Source organism: Scyliorhinus canicula, chromosome 1 (assembly GCF_902713615.1).
Source record: "Scyliorhinus canicula chromosome 1, sScyCan1.1, whole genome shotgun sequence".
NCBI classification, from domain to species: Eukaryota; Metazoa; Chordata; class Chondrichthyes; order Carcharhiniformes; family Scyliorhinidae; genus Scyliorhinus; species Scyliorhinus canicula.
Window position 1 is genome coordinate 21,027,258 of NC_052146.1, and position 25,257 is coordinate 21,052,514.

A 25,257-nucleotide genomic window follows, 5' to 3' on the forward strand; every position below is an offset into this window, starting at 1 on the left:
TTCGCTTTTATTGATAGAGGGATTGAGTTTCGGAGCCATGAGGTCATGTTGCAGCTGTTCAAAACTCTGGTGCGGCCACATTTGGAGTATTGCGTGCAATTCTGGTCGCCGCATTATAGGAAAGATGTGGAAGCATTGGAAAGGGTGCAGAGGAGATTTACCAGGATGTTGCCTGGTATGGAGGGAAGATCTTATGAGGAAAGGCTGAGGGACTGGAGGATGTTTTCGTTAGAGAGAAGAAGGTTAAGAGATGACTTAATAGAGGCATACAAGATGATCAGAGGATTAGATAGGGTGGACAGTGAGAGCCTTTTTCCTCGGATGGTGATGGCTAGCACGAGGGGACATAGCTTTAAATTGAGGGGAGATAGATATAGGACAGATGTCAGAGGTAGGTTCTTTACTCAAAGAGTAGTAAGGGCGTGGAATGCCCTGCCTGCAACAATAGTGGACTCGCCAACATTAAGGGCATTTAAATGGTCATTGGATAAACATATGGATGATGATGGAATAGTGTAGCTAGGCTTTAGATTGGTTTCACAGGTCGGCGCAACATCGAGGGCCGAAGGGCCTGTACTGCGCTGTAATGTTCTATTGTTCTATTTATCATATGTCCTATGTTTTCATGTATGGAATGATCTGCCTGGATGGTACACAGAACAATATCTTTCACTGTACACGTGACAATAAATCTAAATCTACATTGATGATAAATCAGAATTATTTAGTGGTGATTCCCAGTGAGTTAGCAAAATATTATTTCATAACAGCAGTTTTTCTTGATTTTTTTTGCACCCACAAGAATTATAAATGAACAAACTGTAAGTAAGGTCTCTCCAAATACATAAGTTACCTATAATGAGTTCGTAATTATCCAAAGGTTGCTGCAGAATTAGTTCATATCTATGTTCTGAAAATGGCATGTCAAGTGTGGTAACATTTGCTTCCTCATTTCCCAGGCCACGCAGAGTTTAAAACAAAAATCCATGCCAATCCCAAAGTCAAGTTTCTACACACAATATATAGAAGAGATTAAGGAATAGTATTCATGGAGAATGAATCAGGCTTCTGTTCTCTGATCGTCATCTCTGGCCGAATGCAGACTGCCAGACGCTGTGTGAACAAAGAAAATACTGACAGTCATGGTAAAAATGACAAGGAGACCTGCTTCTGAAACATAGAACTCAGTGGAGCGTGGTATGTGCAGAATCTCTTGATTAATAAAGGGATGAGGATCACCTCTCGGCCTTTTGGCTAAGATCAAGTGTAGGAGCCTTTTGACTCAGATCTGGTATGTCTCTCTTGTGGGGACCTTGAATTGGATTCAATTTGAATTGGTTTTTGGAGCAGGCAAGGAGCTGGATTAGGGGTTAGCCCCTGTCCACACTCTGAGCTCTGGCTTTGTAACTCAGAAAAAGTAATTTAAAAAAATAATAAAACAAGAGGATCAGGGGTTATGGGGAGAAGGCAGGAGAATGGGGATGAGAAAAATATCAGCCATGATTGAATGGTGGAGCAGACTCAATGGGCCGAGTGGCCTAATTCTGCTCCTATGTCTTATGGCATTTACAGTGGGAGTACTGGATGGCACAATATATAACACTGATTGATAACACAAATGGAGGTCCAGTGGGAACGGTTATTTTGGATACCATTGGGTGATATGATGAGTTAGCCCCCTGTCAATCGGGTTGGACTCCACTCAGATTGTTGGGCTGAAAATCTCTAGTCTTTTAAAGATTCTACATTAAACCCATATAGTCTCCACCCAGTTCCTAATGAAGAAAGAAGCAGTACAGAATCAAACTGCCAAACCTCACTCACAAATTGTGCGGATTGTTAATGAGGGAAGCTGAAACGTCACATCGGTCAGGGGTTCTGATCACAGTTTGAAGTTAAAATGCAATGTTGCCACAGAGCGGAGGGATTTTCCCCTCACAATTAACTAATGTTACGCCTCACCAAAGGTTTCTATAGAGAGAGTGCAGAAGGAACTTTACTTTGTGTACGGACCTAGGATTCACTGTATTCCATTCCCCAGAACTGACGTCCATCGCAGCCATGAGTGCAAAAATCCAAACCTAGATGTCAATGCTTTTAATTCCTCACTTCACATGTATCTGAACAGATTAAAACTATTTCCAAATATTCTTCTGTGAAGATGGCAACTTTAGTAAATTATTGATTGTTGAACTACAGGTGATGTGTGTAAATGCAAAGAGCTTTACGTTTGTTTGGCATTATCACTCCCTTTTAATTTTATTTTCTCTCCCCGGCATTTTGAGTGCCTTGTGGTGGTGTACCACTCCTCTGCTGGGTCGTATGTACGTGACCGGATTCCAGGGCTCAGCCAAGCACAGCTAAAGATTGATTTCCACGTTTCAGTTTCTCCCCCCCTTGGCTTCTGATCTGTTCAATCCCTGAGTTCAAGAGAAGCAAATGTGCCGTGTGAGGTTCTGTGGCCGCGAAACAGCCCTGGTATAAAACATAAGCTGCCAATTAACTTCTTTCTTAGTCTTGTCAAGTGGACAAACTCAAAACTCATTTACTTTTGCCCACGCACATTCTGAATTCATCTTCTGCTAAATGCAAACAAAACTGATATCAAGGAGATGATGTGGAGATGCCGGCTTTGGACTGAGGTGAGCACAGTAAGAAGTCTTACAACACCAGGTTAAAGTCCAACAGGTTTGTTTCAAATCAATAGCTTTCGGCGCACTGCTCCTGCCTCAGGTGAATGGAGAGGTAGGTTCCTAAAAATTGTTTCTGGATACTACCTCTCCATTCACCTGAGGAAGGAGCAGTGCTCCGAAAGCTAGTGATTTGAAACAAACCTGTTGGACTTTAACCTGGTGTTGTAAGACTTCTTCATGATATCAAGAGAGCACAAGGGAAGTGTTATTACTTCAAATGTGTCATTCTTACCTGTTTAAGAGATCCAGGGGTCCATACTAGTTTATACACCATGTATATTGGAATCCACATAAAGGATGAAGCTCCAATCAGATATCCTACTGTTATACTCCAGTCTGGATAATCGTAGCCAAATAGACTGAGAGGGGGCTGATACACAAGTGAGCTCACTGTAATGAACTGCAAAGCAGATAGAAAAGTGATACCTTAAGTTGGGATCAAATAAATAATATTTTTCACCTACGTGATGCTGAATGCTGAGAGTTTTCTAGTTTTATCTCTTTTAAATGTCTTTTAAAGTCACCTCTCTCACAACAAGGAGCAGAATTGGATGTACTGTTGCTAGACCTGCAACAACAAGACTCTTAGATTGACCACTTAGAGGAGTGACCCAGTGGGGGCGGAGTGGGGATTATAACCTTGTAATCATTTAAGAAACGATTATATATTCTGGTGGGGGACTGTAGTGACCTTTAGGAGCCCAGAGCAGGTTTCCCCATCCCTACTCTGGCACTTCCTACCAAACAAGACTGTTTGTAGTAATTTCACCACAGGAAATGCAGCAGTTTGTGAATAATGCTCACCAGCACCTCAAGGATAACTTGCAATGGGCCATAAATTCTGACCTTGCTGTCGATATCCCAAGAAATAATTTACATTGTCTCATTTCCTCCTTTGCGTGTAAGCTGAGATAGAGCATTTTTAGATTGCGTTCCATTATTTGTTAAGACTGTGATCAGGAGCAGCACAACAATTCTGAATGACTAGCAAAATAATGAAGTAAACTTAATGGGAAGCATAACAATGGTTCAAGATTTTCAAAATCCATGAATGAAACAGAAACTATCAGGAATTTGCCTCCCATAATAATGCACCTTCATTCACTGTGCACCCTGTCAAGTGGCTCCAAACCCAGCAGCCTCACCGTGCTCACTTAATGGACTCAAAACATTGGGTGGGATTCTCGGCAACGGGATGTGTTGAGCCTTTAGCCAGCGGTGGGATTCTCTGCTCCTGCCTCTGTCAATGGGAATTCACATTGAAACCACCCAATGCCACCGGGAAACCCCTAGGTGGGGTGCTGTGCCGGTGGGAGTGAGCGGCTGGAGAATTCCGCCCGTTAACTCTGTTCCTCTCTCCACGGATGCTGCCTGACCTGCTGAGTTTATCCCGCTGTTTCTGTTTTTGTTTCAGATTTCCAGCATCCGCAGTATTTTGCTTTCACTTAATGGGTTTTAGCCTTTGAACCAAACAGCTCCTTTGGAAACAGCCGAGTTTTCACACGAGCACATTCTTTTCAACATGGATAGAAACTTTCGTCTGTATTATACTGGAAATTGAATTTACAAAATTACTGTACAAATGTGGAACATTCCCAGCCACTTTCATTTCCTGCTTTCTAACCTATTTAAAGTAGATGTTATAACTCATTTGAAATAAGCAAAGCATTCATAAAATAACATTTCACAGTAATATTTCCAGGTTATAACGTTTTATGGCGACACTGCCTTCTAACGTGAAAATTAGATGTTTTACTGCTGTGTCCTGTTCTTGCCACTAAGACACAAAGGATATCAAACCATTAAGATGGTGCGGTGCAGGCAGCACGGTGGCACAGTGGTTAGCATTGCTGCCTCACAGCGGCGAGGTCCCAGGTTTGATCCCGGCTTTGAGTCACTGTCCGTGTGGAGTTTGCACATTCTCCCTGTGTCTGCGTGGGTTTCACCCCCACAACCCAAAGATGTGCAGGCTAGGTGGATTGGCCACACTAAATTGCCCCTTAATTGGAAAAAATTAATTAGCTACACTAAAAAATTTTTAAAAGATGGTGCGATGTTAGGGCGGCACGGTGGCACAGTGGTTAGCACTGCTGCCTCACTGCACCAAGGACCCAAGTTCCATCCAAGCCCCGGGTCATTGTCCATGAGGAGTTTGGACATTCTCCCCGTGTCTGTGTGGGTCTCACCTCCACAACCCAAAAGGATGCAGAGTAGGTGGATTGGCCATGGTAAATTGCCCCTTAATTGGCAAAATGTCATTCAATAAGATGGTGTGGTGCAGGAGGAGCTGCAATATTAATCCATGGTGTCACAATACTGAGTTATGAAGAAGGACTGAAAAAATATGAGGTTTTCATCCTTGAAAGGAACAAACTGTGATATTGATCTCACAAAGTGTATAATTGGTAGTGAAAAACTAAATCGTCAACACAACTTCAAGTTAAAACACTGTAGGTAAAGGACACATTAGTAAAAGTTACATTTAGGATGGATATTTGGCTCATGCAAAGTGATCAATGTGTAGAATGTGAGTGTCATAATATACACACAAGTATATGATGGTGCATAGACAAATACTGACTGACACACTGAATGACCAATCAACACACAGAACACAGCAGCCAATCACCAGACAGGACACGGCCACTCTCAAGCCAGAGGGCACTAGTTTTCTCGTTCTCTTGGGATGCAGCCTCTGAGACAGCTAGAGCCCGTGATCAGCAACATGAACATCCACCATGTGCTAGCTGGATAGTCTGATCAGGTTAGCCTCAGGTCTCCATTCAACTCAACATAGTGTTGACCCACAGTGCAAGTATGTTTAACAGCTCATAGTTAAATAAAATAGAGTTATACTTCTACAAGTGTTGGTAGCCTGTCTCTCTCACTGCTATGGTAAACGCAGTCCTCGCAGACCCAGCATACCCAACACATCAGTGAGTTGGTTACTAAAGGGTAAAAACCCCCAGCTGTGATGGTACATGGCAGATAGCGTTCTGGATCTGTCATTTTACACAATGTAAAACAACCAGGATGTAAAATCCAGGATATTGCTTTACGAGATACAGAATGATCGGCTGCAGTCAGTCAGTCAGGCAGAGAAAGTTAAAATTCATCGATCAGAAATCAATTGAGATAAAAGGTGTAAATTGAACTATGCACTGTGCAAGAGCCTCAAGAAGCATTCAAACCCCACTGAAAGCTGTTTACTTCCTCATTAGCGTTTCATGTAATTGCTTTTCTGGCAGAGTTCCACTCATTGTCATTGATTGACGGTTCTGTGTTCAAAAGTATAAAGGCCGTATGTGAAGAGTCCATTTGTCAGCAGTCCCAGAGGAGAACATTCAAGCTCCCTCTTTGCTAATAACGCATGCTCTACACACGTCAACTGCTGCCCATTCAACAACACATGAGAAGATGCAGTGTAATTTACCAAAATAATTGTTACATGCCAAAAACTAACGAAGTGGCTTTCAAAAATGAACGTATTAACCTCTTGTTGACTAATTCCAATTTTTAGAATATATATTCTTGGGTTGTGGGCATTGCTGGCAAGGGCAGCATTTATTTAAGATTGCTAGTTGACCTGCAAATGTAGTGGTGGGATTTCAACTTGAGCAGTTTGATGCAACTAAGTGGCTTCTCAGACACTTGAGAGGGTGGTTGGGAATCAGATTGGAATGGGATAGAAATTACATCCAGGCCCTAAAGGTAAGGAAAGCAGGTTCCCTTTACAAAAGGTCATTAGTTTAAACAATCCAACAATGCCAGCTTTGCTTTTACTGTTGCAAAGTTTATAAAAATGGAATTCAAATTCTCAAACCATCAAGGCAGTGTTTTAAAATTCACTTTCGGGATTTGGGCATCGCTGGTTAGGCCTGTATTTATCACCCATCCCTAATTGCCTTTGAGAAGCTGGTGGTGAGCTGCCTTCTTGAACCGCAGCAGTCCATGTGGTGTAGGTACACCCACATAAATTATCATAGAATTTACAGTGCAGAAGGAGGCCATTCGGCCCATCGAGTCTGCACCGGCTCCTGGAAAGAGCACCCTACCCAAGGTCAACACCTCCACCCTAGCCCCATAACCCAGTAACCCCACCCAACACTAAGGGCAATTTTGGACACTAAGGGCAATTTATCAGGGCCAATCCTAACCTGCACATCTTTAGACTGTGGGAGGAAACCGGAGCACCCGGAGAAAACCCACGCACACACGGGGAGGATGTGCAGACTTCGCACAGACAGTGACCCAAGCCGGAATCGGACCTGGAACCCTGGAGCTGTGAAGCAATTGTGCTATCCACAATGCTACCGTGCTGCCCAGTGCTGTTAAGAAGGGAATTCCAGGATTTTGACCCAGTGACAATGAAGGAATAATGATATAGTTCCAAGTCAGGATGGTGAGTGACTCGATGGGGAAGTTACAGATTGTGGTGTTTCCATGTGTTGGCTGGCCTTGCCCTTCTAGGTGGTGTTGGTTGTGGGTTTGGGAGGTGCTGCCTAAGCAGCCTGGGTGAGTCCTTGCAGTCCATCTTGTGGTTGGCCCAGTTCAGTTTCTGATTTCTGGTTTGAACTTTGTACTCTGAATAGTTAGTCGAAGATCTTTTAATAATATAACCATTATACTAGCATACCAAAATTGTTCTTGTATAAATTAACTGGGGCTGGTTTAGCACAGTGGGCTAAACAGCTGGCTTGTAATGCAGAACAAGGCCAGCAGCACGGGTTCAATTCCCGCATCAGCCTCCCCGAACAGGCGCCGGAATGTGGTGACTAGGGGCTTTTCACAGTAACTTCGCTGAAGCCTACTTGTGACAATAAGCGATTATTATTATTATTAAATACTGAGGGCACAATTTAACTGGAAAACACAGTCCCGTTTTAGGCACCATTAAACTACAATTTAGGTTTAGTGGGGTGTTTCTCAGAGCCTGCAGTGTCGAGAATGACCCTGCTATCAAACGGGATTCTTTCTTTCTGGCCTCGGTGAGGAACATCCCCCCAAGCCCACACTTACGTCGCTTCCAGCACTGACAAGCTCAGCTCGTCATTTTAAAATGCCAATCCGATCTCTTGTCTCGGTCCCAGTCTCGGTCTCTGGGCTGCCTGTTAGTGCTCGAGCCGCCCCTCACCCAACCTTAGGAGGGCAAGGCACCCCCAGGTCCGATACCTGGCTTCGGCACCCTGGCAATGCCACCCAGGCATCGTGGCAGGGCAGCCAGAGTGCCCAGGTGGCAGTGCCAAGGTGCCTGCATGGCAGTGAGAATGCCAAGGTATCACCCTGACCAGAGCCTGATCTCTCAGGGGCTACCGAAGGCCTGGGACAGCCCCCCCCCCCCCCCCCCCCCCAAGGTGCCGTTATGCCTGGTTCACGTATGTGCGGACCAGAGCTGAGAGGCGCCATGGCGAGGTCACCCAGGGGCGGATGTTCATTCCCGGGCTGCGGGAGCATCGAGCACTGGCATATTTCAGTGAGCTTAACTGTTCTCTCAAATATATAAATCTGGATCTCACCCAGCGAGGGCAAGATCCAGATTGCAACATTTTGTTAGATCTCACTGTGTATCCCCTCTCGTGAGATTTAACAGCCTCATCACGACATCGAGCCGGCGCAACAAGGCTCTTCGGTCACACCCTGAGTTTAGTATCTTTCCTTCTCTTCATTTCAGTATATTAATTTATGTGTGAATTGTAGTTTAATGGTGTAAATTAAACTAATGGTATAATTCTGACACACGAGGTGATAGAAAGTGCAATGGCATCCACCATTATGCAATTTACTGTGCTCAGGATTTACTATTAGGTCTGGAGTACATTAACCAAATGTGGCAAAATATACGGACTCAAGCTACTTCTGAGCAGATGAGAAAAAAAGGCTAAACGTAAAAAGGAAATTGGTTCAAGGTGCACACTGATTCTTTCTGGATGGGTGACCAGATGCCTGTTTCACCACCAAAACCACAATCTTGACCCTAGCACCTTTCAAATGTTATTTCATATAAAGGGTATGGGCACCTGTACTATTTAAAATGCTACTGGGATTGTGCCCCACCAGAGTTCTGTAAGTAGTTTTGCACTTTGTAATTGTTTTCCAAGCCATAAATAAATCGATTACAGATTCTGATTCTGCCAAGATGGCATACATGTGTGACTGCAGGCTACAGGCCCACTTTGCATTGGTGCTAAAGGAAGTGGAACTCTCTCTCCTGACCAGGAGAATTTCAAGAAGTGCACATACCTCTTTCATTTTGGGGGAAAAGGGCAAAACCAAGACCTTCCCCAAATTCTGGTCTCCACACCCACAAATGACACGTCCTTCTGGAGCGCCCTCAACAATTCAGACATTTTGAGGCTATTGTTTTTATCTATCTTGTAAAACTATTAACACTGGAGGTGATCGATATATCAGCAATACTTCAGGAGGAATGGTCTTTAGTCAGGGGCAGAAGGATGCCTCCTTATGATATATAAACCAACCCCAGGTTCCATTGGCCTTGTTTACTCACAGCTAGGAAGGCAGGACTGATGCCCACCCAACAAACCCTCCAAAAGAGTCCTGGTGAGACACCCAACATTGTCTGGATATCATCGCAGAATCGCTGGACACCTGCAGATCAATCAAGGACAGAAATTGGGAAATTGTTGGAGCTGATAAAAATATTGACAATACAATCGCATATCATACTCAGATAAATAATATTTCTTGGTATATATTTGATGCATAATGTCCTGTGTATATACTTCAATATTTATTATATATATCATATATACATATAATATGCATGTATCTCAGCTATGGTACATATATGTGAAAGTCATATCAAATCGCTTTACATAAAAACCTTTACATGGAATACACACTTTCACATGGATTTCTGCCCCATTAGAATATTTATTTACATCTAAAACCCTTTGAAATAAAACTCCCAGTTTTCTATAGTGTCAATGACTTATCAATTACATTGTTAATGTTAATTACATTGTTAAGAGAAACAAGTGAACGGTGGCACAGTGGTTAGCATTGCTGCCTACAGCGCTGAGGACCCGGGTTCGATCCCGGCTCTGGGTCACTGTCCGTGTGGAGTTTGCACGTTCTCCCCGTGTCTGCGTGGGTTTCACCCCCACAACCCAAAGATGTGCAGGTTAGGTGGATTGGCCACGCTAAATTGCCCTTAATTGGAAAAAATAATTGGCTACTCTAAATTTATTTTTAAAAAATTATGGGCGCAATTCTCCCAGACAGGGAGAAATCGTAAGGCTGGCGTCAAATCCGGGCGGGTTTGACGCCAGCCTCCCCCTCCCCGACCGGGAACCGATTCAGGTCCCCGGTCGGGGCTAGTATGCCGCGGCCGTGAACTCCATGAACGGCCAGACCAGGTGTGTTTGCCGTTCGTAAAAACAGCTGTAAAGGGCTTGGACTTCGGCCCATCGGCCAGCTGAGAATCGCTGCTGGCCGTAAAAAAACGGCGGCAGCGATTCGTGTCGGGCGTGGGGGGGGGGGGGGGGGGGGAGAATAGCGGGAGGGCGTCAGACTAGTGTGGCCGTAAAAATTTACGAACCCCGCTATTCTCCGCACCGTCGTGAGTGCGGAGAATTGCGCCCTATGTATTTCCTCAATATCTAATCTTGTCATTTTGTGGAAGGGTAGCTATGTCCAAACAAGGGTGGAAAAATTAGCTACTAGCAAATTAGCAAGTAAATTAGTTACTTGGGACCTCCCTCATGTATTCCTGGTAGCTAATAGCAGCATTGCTAGCAGGAATGTGGGAACAGATTGTGAAACAAGTGATGGATATTTGAACACATATAAATAGTGATGGATATTTGAACACATATAAATAGTGATGGATACGATGGAGGGACTTGGGCTGAGGGACAGAGAGGAGGTTGGGGCGGAGGTTGCCTGGGGATGGACCGGTAGAGGCGCGGAGCACGGGCTGGAGGCGAGCCTAAAAAAGGGGATGGGGGGGGGGGGTAATGAGCCCCCCAACTAGGCTGATCACCTGAAATGTTCGAGGGTTAAATGGGCCGGTCAAGAGGGCATGTGTGTTCGTGCATTTTAGGGGATTGAATGCGGACATGGTAATGTTGCAGGAGCCGAAATTAGAGTAACTGACCAGATTAGATTGAGGAAAGGCTGGGTCAGTCAGGTTTTTCACTCGGGACTCGATTCAAAGACTAGAGGGGTTGCGATCCTGATCAATAACCGGGTGGTGTTTGAGACAGTTAGAATAGTTTCGGACGTGGGAGGCCGGTACATTATGGTCAGTGGGAAACTGGACGGGGTGCAGGTGGTATTAGTAAATGTGTCTGCGCCAAATTGGGATGATGTGGAGTTTATAAAGAGGACGCTGGGGAGATAGCGGACCTGGACTCGCACAGGTTGGTCATGGGAGGGGCCTTCAACACAGTTAGGACCCTGACTTGGACAGGTCAAGCTCGAAAACGGGCAGGGTGCCAGCAATGGCAAAGGGATTAAGAGTTCATGGAGCTGATGAGGGGAGGGGGGGGGGGGTCCACGGAGATTTAGGCAGCCGAGGGTGAAGAAGTTCTCCTACTCACACTTGCATAAAGTGTACTCCCGGATTGATTTCTTTATTTTGAGTAGGGCCTTGCTGGCTGGGGTGGTGGACATGTGGTACTCGGTGATTACAATCTCAGACCATGCTCCGCACTGGGTTGACCTGCAGGTTAGTAAAGACAGTGACCAGCGCCCGCACTGGAGGTTGGTTGTGGGACTTTTGGCAGATGAAGGAGTGTGTGAGCGGCTGAGGAAATATATTCAGAGCTACCTGCAGGTCAATGACACGGGGGAAATTTCAGCAGAGGTGGTGCAGGAAGCACTGAAGGCGGTGGTCAGCGGGGAGCTGATCTCGATACGGGCCCATAAGGAGAAGGTGGACAGGACAGAGATGGACCAACTGGTAAAGGAGATCCTACAGATCGATAGGAGGTATGCGGAGACCCCAGAGGCAGGGCTTTTAAGGGAACGGCAGAGGCTACAGGCAGAGTTTAGCTTGCTGACCACAGGGAGGGTGGTGGAGCAGCTGAGAAAGTCGAGGGGGACGATCTGTGAACATGGAGAGAAGGCCAGCAGAATGCTTGCACAGCAGCTTAGAAAGAAGGAGGCAGCCAGGGAGATAGGGAAAGTAAAGGATGGAGTTGGGAACCTGGATGGAAATTCAGCGGGGGTGAATAAGGCGTTTAGGGATTTCTACAGTAGGCTGTATAGTTTGGAACCCCCTGCGAGGCCGGAGGGGATGAGGCACTTCTTGGAGGAGCTAAATTTCCCAAAGGTGGACAGGGAGCGAGTAGAAGGGCTGGGAGCCCCGATCGGGTTGGAAGAGACAGTGGAGGGTCTGAAGGCCATGCAGGCGGGTAAAGCCCCTGGGCCAGATGGGTACCCAGTGGAGTTTTATAAAAAGTTCTCTGGAAATTGGGTCCAGTGTTGATGAGGATGTTCAATAAGGCAAGCGAGAGCCGGGTTTAGAGCCCCTGACGATGTCACAGGCCACGATTTTGCTGATTCTGAAGCAGGACAAGAACCTGGAGCTGTGTGGGTCCTACAGGCCGATATCCCTGTTGAATGTGGACGCCAAACTGCTGACGCCAAACGCCAAAGTTTTGTCCTCCAGGATTGAGGATTGTGTTCCGGATGTTATTGGGAGGACCAGAAGGGGTTTGTTAAGGACAGGCAGTTGGATGGCTGTTAAATGTGATTATGATGCCCCCAGAAGGGAGGGAGGTGGAGGTAGTGATTGCAATGGATGCAGAAAAGGCTTTTGATCGGGTAGAATGGGACTATTTGTGGGAGATACTGGGACAGTTTGGATTTGGGCGGGGCTTCATTGACTGGGTCAGGTTGCTGTATCAGGCTCCTGTGGCGAGTGTACGGATGAATAGGACAACATCGGACTATTTTAGACTGCACCGGGGGACGAGACAGGAATGCCCCTCTACCCACTGTTCGCGCTGGCTATTGAGCCATTGGTAATTGTTCTGAGAGCCACGAGGGGCTGGGGTGGACTGGTTCGGAGGGGCGTGGAGCACAGGGTTTCACTCAATGCGGATGACCTGCTTCTGTACGTTTTGGACCCAATAGAGGGGATGGAAGAAATCATGAGGGCTTTAGGGTAATTTGGCCGGTTTTCGTGATATAAGCTTAATATGGGAAAGAGTGAGATGTTTGTGGTCCAGGCGAGGGGACAGGAGAGGCGACTGGGAGAGCTGTCGTTTAGGTTAGTAGAGGGAAGCTTTAGGTACCTAGGCATCCAAATGGCACGGGAATGGATCCGTCTGCATGAATTGAATCTGCCCGGCTGGTGGACCAAATGAAGGACGATTTTCAGAGATGGAACGCGCTTCCGTTGTCTCTGGCCGGGAGGGTGCAAACGGTGAAGATGACGGTCCTCCCAAAATTCCTATTTGTATTTCAGTGCCTCCCCATCTTTATTCCGTGGCCCTTTTTTAAGCAGGTCAACAGAGTTATCACGGGCTTTGTCTGGGCGGGCAACCTCTTTCCCATATTAAGCGAGTAAGGAAGGTAATGCTTGAGCGGAGTCAGGGAGAGGGCGGGTTGGTGCTGCCAAATTTTAGGAACTATTATTGGTGGGGGAGGGGTCGGTATGGGTGCGTATGGAGGCGGCTTCATGTAAGGGCACCAGTTTGGGGGCGTTGGTAACTGCGCCTCTGCCGTTCCGGCCGGCACAGTACCCCACCAGTCCAGTGGTGGCGGCGGCCCTGATAGTTTGGGACCAGTGGAGGCGACATGTGGGAGCAGTGGGAGCATCGTGATAATCACCGGTTTGCCCCGGGGAATATGGATGGGGGGTTCCGGTTATGGCGGAGAGCGGGGATTGAGAGGATGGGGGATATGTTCATAGAGGGGAGCTTTCCGAGTGTGAGGGCATTGGACGAAAAGTTTGGGTTGGCGAGGGGAAACAAATTCAGGTATCTGCAGGTGCAGGACTTCCTTTGTAAACAGGTGTCAACCTACCCGCTCCTACCGCTAAGGGGGATTCAGGATAGGGTAGTTTCCAGAGGGTGGGTAGGAGAAGGGAGCATCTTAGACATTTATAAGGAGCTTATGGGGTCGGAGGAGACGCAGACCGAGGAACTGAAGCACAAGTGGGAGGAGGAGCTGGGAGGAGAGATAGAGGATGCTTCTGTGGGTGGACGTGTTGAGTAGAGTCAACGCGTCCACAACATGTGCCAGGCTCAGCCTGATACAATTTAAGGTTGTTCACCGGGCTCACGTGACAGTGGCCCGGATGAGCAGATTTTTTGAGGTGGAGGACAGGTGCGCAAAATGTGCGGGAGGACCAGCGAACCATGTCCATATGTTTTGGACATGTCCAAAGCTGAGGGGATTTTGGCAGGGGTTTGCAGACGTCATGTCCACAGTGTTAAAAACAAGGGTGGCTCTGAGTCCAGAGGTGGCGATTTTCAGGGTGTCAGAAGACCCGGGAATCCAGGAGGAGAAAGAGGCAGACGTTCTGGCCTTTGCTACCCTGGTAGCCAGGAGACGGATACGATTAGCTTGGAGGGACTCAAAGCCCCCGAGGTCAGACATGGCTATCGGACATGGCTAGCTTTCTCTGTTTGCCTTGAGAGGGTCACTGTTAGGTTTCACCCGGAGGTGGCAACAGTTTGTCAACTACTTTGCAGGAGATTAATCGTCAGCCGAAGGGGGGGGGAGGGGAGAGTAGTTTAGATTAGAGTAGGGGGTCAATAAGGGTAGGACCTGTACGAGAGGTAAATGGCTTTTGCACCATGTTTATGGTTTCATGTATATTGTTTATTTTGTTGTTGTTACTATACCAAAAATACCTCAATAAAATGTTTATTAAAAATAAATAGTGATGGATATTTGAACACATATAAATAGGGGTTGACTGAGAAACTGGGTGGATGTGAGGGGTATTGACACAGAACAAAGTCAATAAACTCTCAGCAAGGAAAGACTATTTTCATAGTTTTGGCTTCACCAACAGCATGGGTGCTGTTAAAAATAGCATAGATACTATAAGGAATCCACAGATACCTGCATCCTCTGATACTGGATTGGCTGTTCTTTTATGACTCAAGGAAAGAGTGTCCATAGGCGATTCAACTGTGCAAAGGATCCCGTTTACATGCTCTCTTGTGCATTTCCAGAAATTGATTGCTAGAATGTGATTGGCAGCAGGAACCCAGTCGATTTTTCCATTCTGTAGCCTTCATTGAAGTCATTTTCAGCATCCATATTGCCACCCAAGCTCAGACCGGCTAACCTAGCTTAGGATGATGATCAAACCTTCCCAGTCAGCAGAGCCATATTAAGTTTACAAAGAACAAAGAAAAATACAGCACAGGAACAGGCCCTTCAGCCCTCCAAGCCTGTGCCGACCATGCTGCCCGTCTAAACTAAAATCATCTACACTTCCTGGGTCCGTATCCCTCTATTCCCATCCTATTCGTGTATTTGTCAAGATGCCCCTTAAATGTCACTATCATCCTTACTTCCACCACCTCCTCCGACAGCGAGTTCCAGGCACCCACTACCCTCTGTGTAAATAACTTGCCTCGTACATCCCCTCTAAACCTTGCCCCTCGCACCTTAAACCTATGCCCCCGAGTAATTGACCCCTCTACCCTGGGAAAATGCCTCTGATTATCCACTCTGTCTATTCCCCTCATAATTTTGTAGACCTCTATCAGGTCACCCCTCAACCTCCGTCGTTCCAGTGAGAAAAAACTGAGTTTATTCAACCGCTCCTCATAGCTAATGCCCTCCATACCAGGCAACATCCTGGTAAATCTCTTCTGCGTTCTCTCTAAAGCCTCCTCATCCTTCTGGTAGCGTGGCGACCAGAATTGAACACTCTACTCCAAGTGTGGCCTAACTAAGGTTCTATACAGCTGCAACATGACTTGCCAATTCTTATACTCAATGCCCCGACCAATGAAGGCAAGCATACCGTATGCCTTCTTGACTACCTTTTCCACCTGTGTTGCCCCTTTCAGTGACCTGTGGACCTGTACACCTAGATCTCTCTGACTGTCAATACTCTTGAGGGTTCTACCATTCACTGTATATTCCCTACCTGCTTTAGACCTTCCAAAATACATTACCTCACATTTGTCCGGATTAAATTCCATCTGCCATCTCTCTGCCCAAGTCTCCAAACGATTTAAATCCTGCTGTATTCTCTGACAGTCCTCATCGCTATCCGCAATTCCACCAACCTTTGTGTCGTCTGCAAACTTACTAATCAGACCAGTTACATTTTCCTCCAAATCATTTATATGTACCACAAACAGCAAAGGTCCCAGCACTGATAATTGTGGAACACCACTAGTCACTGTGTTGTTCCTCGTGTCTTAATAAAGCTCGTAGTCAAGGGGCTGGTTTAGCTCACAAGGCTAAATCGCTGGCTTATAAAGCAGACCAAGCAGGCCAACAGCACGGTTCGATTCCCGTACCAGCCTCCCTGGACAGGCGGCGGAATGTGGCTAGTCTGCTTTTCACAGTAACTTCCTTGAAGCCTACTCGTGACAATAAGCGATTTTCATTTCAATAAAGCTCGTAGTCTCAAATGTGGAGAAGATGCTTTATTGTGAATTTGTTCTCTCTTCAGAGCTTAACTTACAGCTACCTCAAATGCTGCCTGCTTGTGTGTCTGTGTCCTGCTACGAGTTCTGCCTTCCGTGAAGTGTGTCGTCACTTCCTGTCCCTGTGTATATATATATAGCTCTCCCGTGCTCCCTCTAGTTGTATTGCATCTACTCAGATCTACGATCACCACATCCCCCCTTTTTTCTTTACATATTTTCTGTACATCGTTAAAGAAAATTGTACAAAACAGTTACTTATGATATGTGTATCTATACAAGTGATGGTGCTATTGCATATTTTACAAAGCCAATTTATATTTATGAGTCCAATCTTAATAAAAATATTTATGAGTCCAAACTTGATGAATTTGTTCAGAGTTTTTTCTTTTGTTGTTGTTGACGTGGTGATATTGATTTTGCAACTCTGTTGTGAATGTTGTTGGTGTTCCTTGTTATTTTAAGTAATTAATACGTCATCCCATGGTTTTTTGCATGGTCGAACCACTGATGTTGACTGACATGGACTTTTTTCTGTGCTTGTGGAATCGATTTAGTATTTCATCTGCCTTGAAAGCTGGTATGCTTGCTTGTTCTGGAGCAGATGTGAGTTTGTGCGATTTGTTGTCATCCCATGGCATGTTTGTAGTCTTGTCATTGTTTTGCAGTGTGCTGTGGCATTGTCCTTTATGTGCAGAGTTGTACCATTGTGTACAAGTCGTTGTTTCATTGCTGTTGTTTCTGTCGTTCCTGTCTTTGTTGTTTTCGTTGCCGTTCTTGTTGCTGTTTTTGTCGTTTCTGTCTTTTTTGTTGTCGCTATCTTTGTTATGCTTCTTGTTGGTTTTGCTGTTCTTCTTGTAGTTTTTGTCGTTGTGCTTGTAGTTTTTGTTGATGCTGTTGTTGTTCTTGTTTCTGCAGTGCTTCTTGCGATTTTTGTTGTTCTTGTCGTGCTTCATGCTGCTTTTGTTCTTGCTGTTGTTCTCGTTTCTGCTGTGCTTCTTTTGGCTTTTGTTTTTCTTGTTATGCTCAATGAGTGTCCCGTGTGGATAATTTGAGTCGTTGAACGTTTTGTCTCGAGAATGGTGAGAATGATATGATATTGCATTGATGCTGGTGACATCAGTCATTTGTTGTGGATTTGATCTGTCGTCTTTGCTTTCTTGGTGCTCCTCTTTTGGAGTCAAATTCTTCGCGATTTCATTTGACGCGGTCTCTCTGGACTCTTGGTGTTCCTCTTCCGGAGTCAAAATCTGCATGATTTCACTTGACGTGGTCTCTCTGGACTCTTGGCGCTCCTCTTCTGGAGTCAAAATCGTCATGGTTTCTGTTGATGTTGTCTCACTGGACTCTTGGTCTCCTCTTCTGGAGTCAAAATCTGCATGGTTTCTTTTGGCGTGGTCTCTCTGGACTCTTGGGTGGCCCGACTCTGTGCTTCTGTACAGACAAGCTGAGAACTGTCAGTCTCGCTGTGATCCTGTACCTCCTGTATGTCGAGTGTGATCACCTTGTCACTGTTTTCGCATGCAGTGGGTAGTTGTACATTGTCTTCTTCTTGTTTATGTGAGATTGGTAGACTTTCATAGCCTGCTTGCGGTTGCTCAGATACAGCGGGTTGACCTTCATGGTCTTGTTCATGCATGGTGTTCACCAGGGAGTGTTTGCTTGCTTCCCTTTTGGAGTCTTTCATCACTCGCACTGTGGAGCCTCTCATCGCTCGCTCTGTGGAGTCTTTCTGTGCTCTCTGTGTGGCGTCGTCTTCGTCTTGGGTATTTCTGTCATCCATTCTGTTATCGACGATCTGCCATGGCACCATGGTGTTGGATTCATCTACCACGAGTAGATTCGTGTTGAACTTTGTGACCGTGTCGCTGATGCTGTGATCAGCATATCCGAATAACTCAGCCATGTCTGAGTAGTAACCTTCGAAAACAAATCATCTTTTGTTGTTTCGGAATTCTTTTTGTTCTCTTCACTTTGGGTGGTGCAGACTGCTTTTTCCAGGGTGTTGTGAGAGTTATTTTCAACTGCTGGTTTAAGTTCAGGCGTTTTTCTGTGTTCTGAGGCAAGAAAATTTGGTTTTACAGCTTTAAGTATTTTGTTTTCAATTTTCGGGCATTTCCCTTTTAAGTAGGCGTGGTCAGGATGTTCAGACATCATGACGCTCGTGACGTCATGCGTAGGAGTCAATTGCGCATGTGCAAATCGGCCTTCCTTTACTGTGCGATTTTGTGTCAATTGCGCATCCGCGACCAAAACGTTTTGAGACTGCGCATGCGCAGAACGCAAAACGGGTGATTGTAACTGCGCATGCGCGGCTTCCATTTCCTGCGCATGCGCAGACGCAGTTTGTAGTTCTTTGTCTGCCCGAGACTGCAAAATGTGGTCCGACGCCATTTTATCGCGGATTTCAGCGTTTTTTCTTTCTAAAAGTTGTAAGTTACCTTTTCCTTTCAATCTGGACTGGATTTCAGCATTTTGGCTTTGTGAAAAATTCAAGTTATTTCTTTTTGATCTGTACTTTTCACTCGCGATTTCTTGACTGAACCCTTTCTTTTTGTAGAGTTTTGCATCACTCAGTCTCTGTGCAGTTTGGCCTCTGAGCATACCGTGCTGTTCAAATTCCTACAGTACTCTTCAAATTTGTTTAGTATTGTTTGTAAGCTGTTGCTGTCCTCATCTTTTGAGTATTTAAATCCATTATATACTTTCCCAGCTTCATGTCCTGCGATGAGTATTGCTATTTTAATTTCGTCTGAGGCTTCTGCTACATCATTAGCTATGATATATAAATCGAACCATTGTTTAAACATTTTCCAGACATTTCTTACATTGCCAGTCGTGTCCAGCTGAGGTGGGTATCCAAGCCACATCCTCGAATCAGCGATGTCTTCCCAAGTCGAATGTCCAGTAGGAGATTTCCATGCCATTTTGTTCTTTCTGTATCTGCAGCTGAGTTGTCCTGTAGTAAGCGTCTGAAGCCACTCTTGGTACCATGTGTTGTTCCTCGTGTCTTAATAAAGCTCGTAGTCTCAAATGTGGAGAAAATGCTTTATTGTGAATTTGTTCCCTCTTCAGAGCTTAACTTACGGCTACCTCAAATGCTGCCTGCTTGTGTGTCTGTGTCCTGCTACGAGTTCTGCCTTCCGTGAAGTGTGTCGTCGCTTCCTGTCCCTGTGTATATATAGCTCTCCCGTGCTCCCTCTAGTGTTTGCTCAGTTGTATTGCATCTACTCAGATCTATGATCACCACAGTCACAGCCCTCCAATCAGAAAAGCACCCTTCCATTGCTACTCTCTGCCTTCTATGACCTTCTCCGGACTCAACATCCACCAATTCCTTCTCTTTGGTGAATACTGATGCAAAGTATTCATTTAGTACCTCGCCCATTTCCTCTGGCTCCACACATAGATTCCCTCCCCTGTCCTTCAGTGGGCCAACACTTTCCATGGCTACCCTCTTGCTTTTTATGTATGTGTAAAAAGCCTTGGGATTTTCCTTAACCCTATTTGCCAATGACTTTTCATGACCCCTTTTAGCCCTCCTGACTCCTTGCTTAAGTTCCTTCCTACTTTCCTTATATTCCACACAGGCTTCGTCTGTTCCCAGCCTTCTAGCCCTGACAAATGCCTCCTTTTTCTTTTTGACGAGGCCTACAATATCTCTCGTTATCCAAGGTTCCCGAAATTTGACATATTTATCCTTCTTCTGCACAGGAACATGCCGGTCCTGAATTCCCTTCAACTGACATTTGAAAGCCTCCCACATGTCAGATGTTGATTTACCCTCAAACACCTACCCCCAGTCTAGGTTCTTCAGTTCCCGCCTAATATTGTTATAATTAGCCTTCCCCCAATTTAGCACATTCACCCTAGGACCACTCTTATCCTTGTCCACCAGCACTTTAAAACTTACAGAATTGCGGTCACTATTCCCAAAATGCTCCCCTACTGAAACTTCTACTACCTGGCCGGGTTCATTCCCCAATACCAGGTCCAGTACAGCCCCTTATCTAGCTGGATTATCTACATATTGTTTTAAGAAGCCCTCCTGGATGCTCCTTACAAACTCTGCCCCGTCCAAGCCCCTTGCACTAAATGAGTCCCAGTCAATATTGGGGAAGTTGAAGTCATCCATAATAATACTTTCATATAAAAATGTTGGTGGAAATGTTTACATTGAAAGTAAGTTGATGTTTAGGATCTTGCGAAAGTAAACCACTTTAATTTACTGATTTATGGTCACCATTTGGAGCTCATTTCCAAATTATATCTTTGTCTTCTTTCTCTTTTGTTATATTCTCTTGTCAAGTGGTTTATATTCTTTTCATCTCTCTTACTGGTTTTGCCTCTTTCTCAATTAGAGATGGTATCTCATTGGGGTTGTATCCATTGTCTGGATGCAAATCTTTCACAGCACTGACCAATTTAGAAGTGGAATGGCCTGAATCCAGTCTGCACAAGTGTTTGGCCTACTGCAAAATTCAGCAAATCCATTCTTGAGGCATTCCAGGTGGCCACCTAAATGGGTGTTAAGCCCCATGGTATTAGTGGCCAAACACCCATTGAAGCATCAATGTGTCAGATGACACTGTCCCGAATGGGGCTTGCTTCCCTCAATTTCCAGGTGCCCATGCAGTTGCCGCCAACAAGGTGAGTATATTTTTAAGCCTTTTATTGTGTATCAGGAGCACTCTTCCCAGTTCCAGTGCTCATTTCCCTGCTGCTCTCCTCCCCCATCCCAGGACTTAGATGAGGGTGATAATTAATTTTCCCATTGCTCACTTTGAATATTCAAATGAGGCCTGGCCACCTGAGAACCAATTTATAGTGACCTTTTTTGCTTAATTTCCTACTTTTAGTTAACCAGAGAAATTGATGTGATAGTGGATCTCTTACCATAAAACCAAGATACAGCAATGGATTCTAGTAATACCACAGCAATAAGACAGGAACCAGATCCAAAATCTTCCATCAGTTTGACAACATATGCTCCTCCCTGAAAAATTCAATTGTATTTCAAATTAGATCAGAGTTATAATTAAATAAACGTAATATTGGAGTGGGGGTGCAATTCATTAATACACAAGGCTTTAAATGGCCTATGTAGAAAAGTTTCAATCTATAGCAACCCAGTTAATAATTGATACAGTTATCATTGTGCGTAATTCACGATTCCATCGTAAAATGGGATTCTCCGCCCGATCGGCTATTCCGAAATAGGTGTCGGTGAACGGAGAATCCCACCCCCTGAATTACTTTTCCAACAGCCCTCTTCCAAATCATTATTCTTCGTGTGAGAGCTTTTCTGTCTGACAGTAGAGAAGGAGATTCACTGTTTGTCCTTGTGCAACATCCATACAAACTGACTTGCCAGTTCGGGCATATTGATGAGAGGTGGGAAGACCTGGTTCAATTTCCATTCCTGGGCCTCGATGATGATTTATGACCGACCTCATGTAGCCAGGTGTAGGACCTGACCCCTGAATCAGAAGGTCATAAGCGTGGTGTTCTTTGTGATTCTTATTATCAGGATGGATGTCATAGTGTTCACAAAGACCACAGAAGCTAAAACATAGAACATACAGTGCAGAAGGAGGCCATTCGGCCCATCGAGTCTGCACCGACCCACTTAAGCCCTCACTTCTACCCTATCCCCGCAACCCAATAACCTCTCCTAGCTCTTTTGATCACTAAGGGCAATTTGTCATGGCCAATCCACCTAACCTGCACGTCTTTGGACTGTGGGAGGAAACCGGAGCACCCGGAGGAAACCCATGCAGACACAGGGAGAACGTGTAGACTCCGCACAGACAGTGACCCAGCAGGGAATCAAACCTGGGACCCTGGCGCTGTGAAGCGACAGTGCTAATCACTTGTGCTACCGTGCTGCCCAAGATAAGTTAACATTTATTATGCTACTTATTAAAGCTCGACCACTTACTCCTATAGAAAGCAATAATCTAGTAATCTACACTCTAATAACACTAGTCTCTACACTCTATCTATAACTGTCCTCTGCACTCTCTAGATCTCTGCTCTGCACTCTCTCCGTCCCTCTCCCAGAAGCCTGAGAGTCAATGCTTTATAATAGTCCTGCATCTAGCTCCATCCAGTGGTCAATTATGATATTCCATGAACCCTTTATATTCTGGACATTCTGCATAATGTCACAATAAATTCAGTCCAACTGCAGGAATTGATCACGTATTTTGAATGACACGTCAGTAGTGAAGAGGTGCTGCATTGTTCTAGGTGGTGCATTTTGGAGAATGTGTTAACTCTGCCTGCATTTCAGGGCAGCACGGTGGTGCAGTGGGTTAGCCCTGCTGCCTCACGACGCTGAGGTCCCAGGTTCGGTCCCGGCTCTGGGACACTGTCAGTGTGGAGTTTGCACATTCTCACCGTGTTTGCGTGGGTTTTGCCCCCACAACCCAAAGATGTGTAGGCTAGGTGGATTGGCCATGCTAAATTGCCCCTTAATTTGAAAAATGAATTGGGTGCTCTAAATTTATTTATTTTTAAAACTCTGCCTGCATTTCCACATTTAAATGATCCCACAGCGCTATCTGAAGCAAAACAGGGGAATTCTCCCGGCCAACATTTATCTCTTAACCCGCACCTCCTCAACAGATTAATTGCCATTTACCACCTTGCCGTTTGTGGAAGCTGAATGTCCACCAATTAGCTACCATGTGTGTCCATACATAACAGTGACTGCACTTGAAAAGTAATGTCTCAGGTCTGAAGGTCTTTGGGACATCATAAGGATATGGTGAGGCATCATGGCGCCTGTCTGGTGAGTTTGTTGTCTTGTCACCTCTCAGATGGGCACTCCCTTTTTCCACGCGCCCAGACCATTCTTCAATTCAATGGTTAACTTTGGGTGTTTTTTTGATACATAGAACATACAGTGCAGAAGGAGGCCATTTGGCCCATCCTATCCCCGTAACCCAATAACCCCTCCTAACCTTTTTGGTCACTAAGGGCAATTTATCATGGCCAATCCACCTAACCTGCACGTCTTTGAACTGTGGGAGGAAAGCAGAGCACCCAGAGGAAACCCATGCAGACACGGGGAGAACGTGCAGACTCTACACAGACAGTGATCCAGCAGGGAATCGTACCTGGGACCCTGGCACTGTGAAGCCACAGTGCTATCCACTTGTGCTACCGTGCTGCCCTAAAGATAATTTAGCTAATCTAACATCAAATAAAATAGGAAATGACACCATTGAGGATTGTACTTACATGAGTGAGTGTGCTGAGAGATCCCATAAAGCACACAATGACCAGTCCCAAAACAAATAGTTCCCTCCTTTTAGCAAACAGATGAGGATACTCGTCTATCACTGCCGTGATGATGGATTCCAGACCTCCGTACTGTTAACAAGAATACCGCAATGAATCACCCTCACTTTACTTCCCAGAAAATGCAGATGTCTGTTCAACCCCTCTCCACATGGAGGAAGAGCACAGAAACAAAATGATATCAGCCCTCAGGTATCTAAATGATTTGCATATTTTACAGGAATATTATTTTCAATCTGGACAGAATCAGGAAAATGGGCAAACCACGGAATCAACAGGATTGGATTCTTTTCTGCCAGGTTCTAAATGGTTACCACGTGTTCGCAAAATGTAAAGCGACGGCTGATAATAAAGTCTAGGTTGCCTGAATGCTGCAGTGCATTGGGTTTGGGTTTGTTAGCATTAGCATTAGGCCCGAGTCCGACTCATTGTTCGATTATGTCCAGTGCTCTATCAAGCAGTTCCCAGTCAATCACAACTCAGAACCCGCACAAATATCGTCTGCAAGGCTCATTATTCAAAATTCAGGGCGAGCTCCATAACATAGCCGCAGTGACTCATTTGTGATGCACTCTTTAGAAAATAATTGATTTTGTGATTTCACTGAGTTTTTCTGAAATGAGGTAAGTTCTAGCCTTTGCCCAAGTGATTAGGTTATTCAAATTAAACAGCTTAGAGGGGATCAGGGATTACTGTATAAATTGAAAAGGCACAGATCGAGATGTCACTGGCACAGTGGTTAGCACTGCTGCCTCACAGCACCAGGGATCCAGGCTCGATTCCGACCTCTGGTGACTGTGTGGAGTTTGCACATTCTCCCCATGTCTGCTTGGGCTTCCTCCGGGTGCTTCGGTTTCCTCCAACACTCCAAAGATGTGCAGGTTAGGTGGATTGGTCATGCTAAATTGCCCATAGGTGGGGTTACAGGGATAGGGAAATTGGGCCTAGGTGAGGTGCTTTTTCAGCGGGTCAGTGCAGACTTGATGGGCCGAATGGCCTCCTTCTGCACTGTAGGGATTCTATGATTAGATGCTGGGTGGTCCTTTTTTGCAAAGAATTGTTGATCTCTGGAATGAGTTCTTCATAAGTGCATCACGTGTGAATTCATTGCAAGTGTTAGAAAGAAGAATGAGATCCAGGGAGTCATTAACACATAGAAACCACGGTGAGATACCATGGGTGTACTACTTAGTTACTGGTTAGTGTTAGTGTTCTGGAACTTGCTTGATTACCTTTGGGGATTGGATATAAACTTCCCAGTTTCTGTTCCCTAAATTGGCCTATGATTTATCCTCTTTTTGTGTTGTCTCTCCTATTGTGTGACTGTGAAGGGAATGGGTGTAGGTGTTGGTCAGGGAATGTGATGGTTTGCAGAGGTTTCTTCATGCCAGGGATTGGACAAGCTTATGGAATATATGGGACGCGATTCAGCAATCCCGTTGCTCCGGACGCAACAGCTGAATCGCGCACGAACCCCAATTCGGGCCCTGCATCGGGCGTGAAACCTCACACGGGTCACTCAACACTGGCACTGCCAGGGTGCCTGGGGCACTGCCAGGTGGCCAGACTGTCACTGCCAGGGTGCACATGTGCCAGGTTTGCACTGCCAGAGGTCGGGCTTGGGAGGCCCTTGCCAGGTAGATGGGGGCTGAGGGGGACCT

General features: G+C 45.5%; 1 protein-coding gene and 1 non-coding gene across 2 annotated transcripts in view; one reads left to right on the forward strand and one right to left on the reverse strand.

The window, feature by feature from the left end:
* Positions 1 to 576: 576 nt before the first annotated feature.
* Positions 577 to 25,257, reverse strand: part of slc6a4b (solute carrier family 6 member 4b) — a 57,159-nt gene continuing 32,478 nt past the window's right edge. The window contains exons 9-13 of the mRNA XM_038817945.1: positions 23,537 to 23,668; positions 21,185 to 21,284; positions 9,202 to 9,302; positions 2,926 to 3,093; positions 577 to 1,113 (exon numbers count right to left, since the gene is read on the reverse strand). Of these exons, the coding sequence (XP_038673873.1) occupies positions 1,033 to 1,113; positions 2,926 to 3,093; positions 9,202 to 9,302; positions 21,185 to 21,284; positions 23,537 to 23,668 (582 nt within the window). The 3' untranslated portion in view covers positions 577 to 1,032. The remainder of the gene's footprint in view (positions 1,114 to 2,925; positions 3,094 to 9,201; positions 9,303 to 21,184; positions 21,285 to 23,536; positions 23,669 to 25,257) is intronic.
* On the forward strand, positions 1,235 to 1,426 carry LOC119978963. The gene has a single exon (XR_005463608.1). It is a non-coding gene; the product is annotated as a U2 spliceosomal RNA (small nuclear RNA).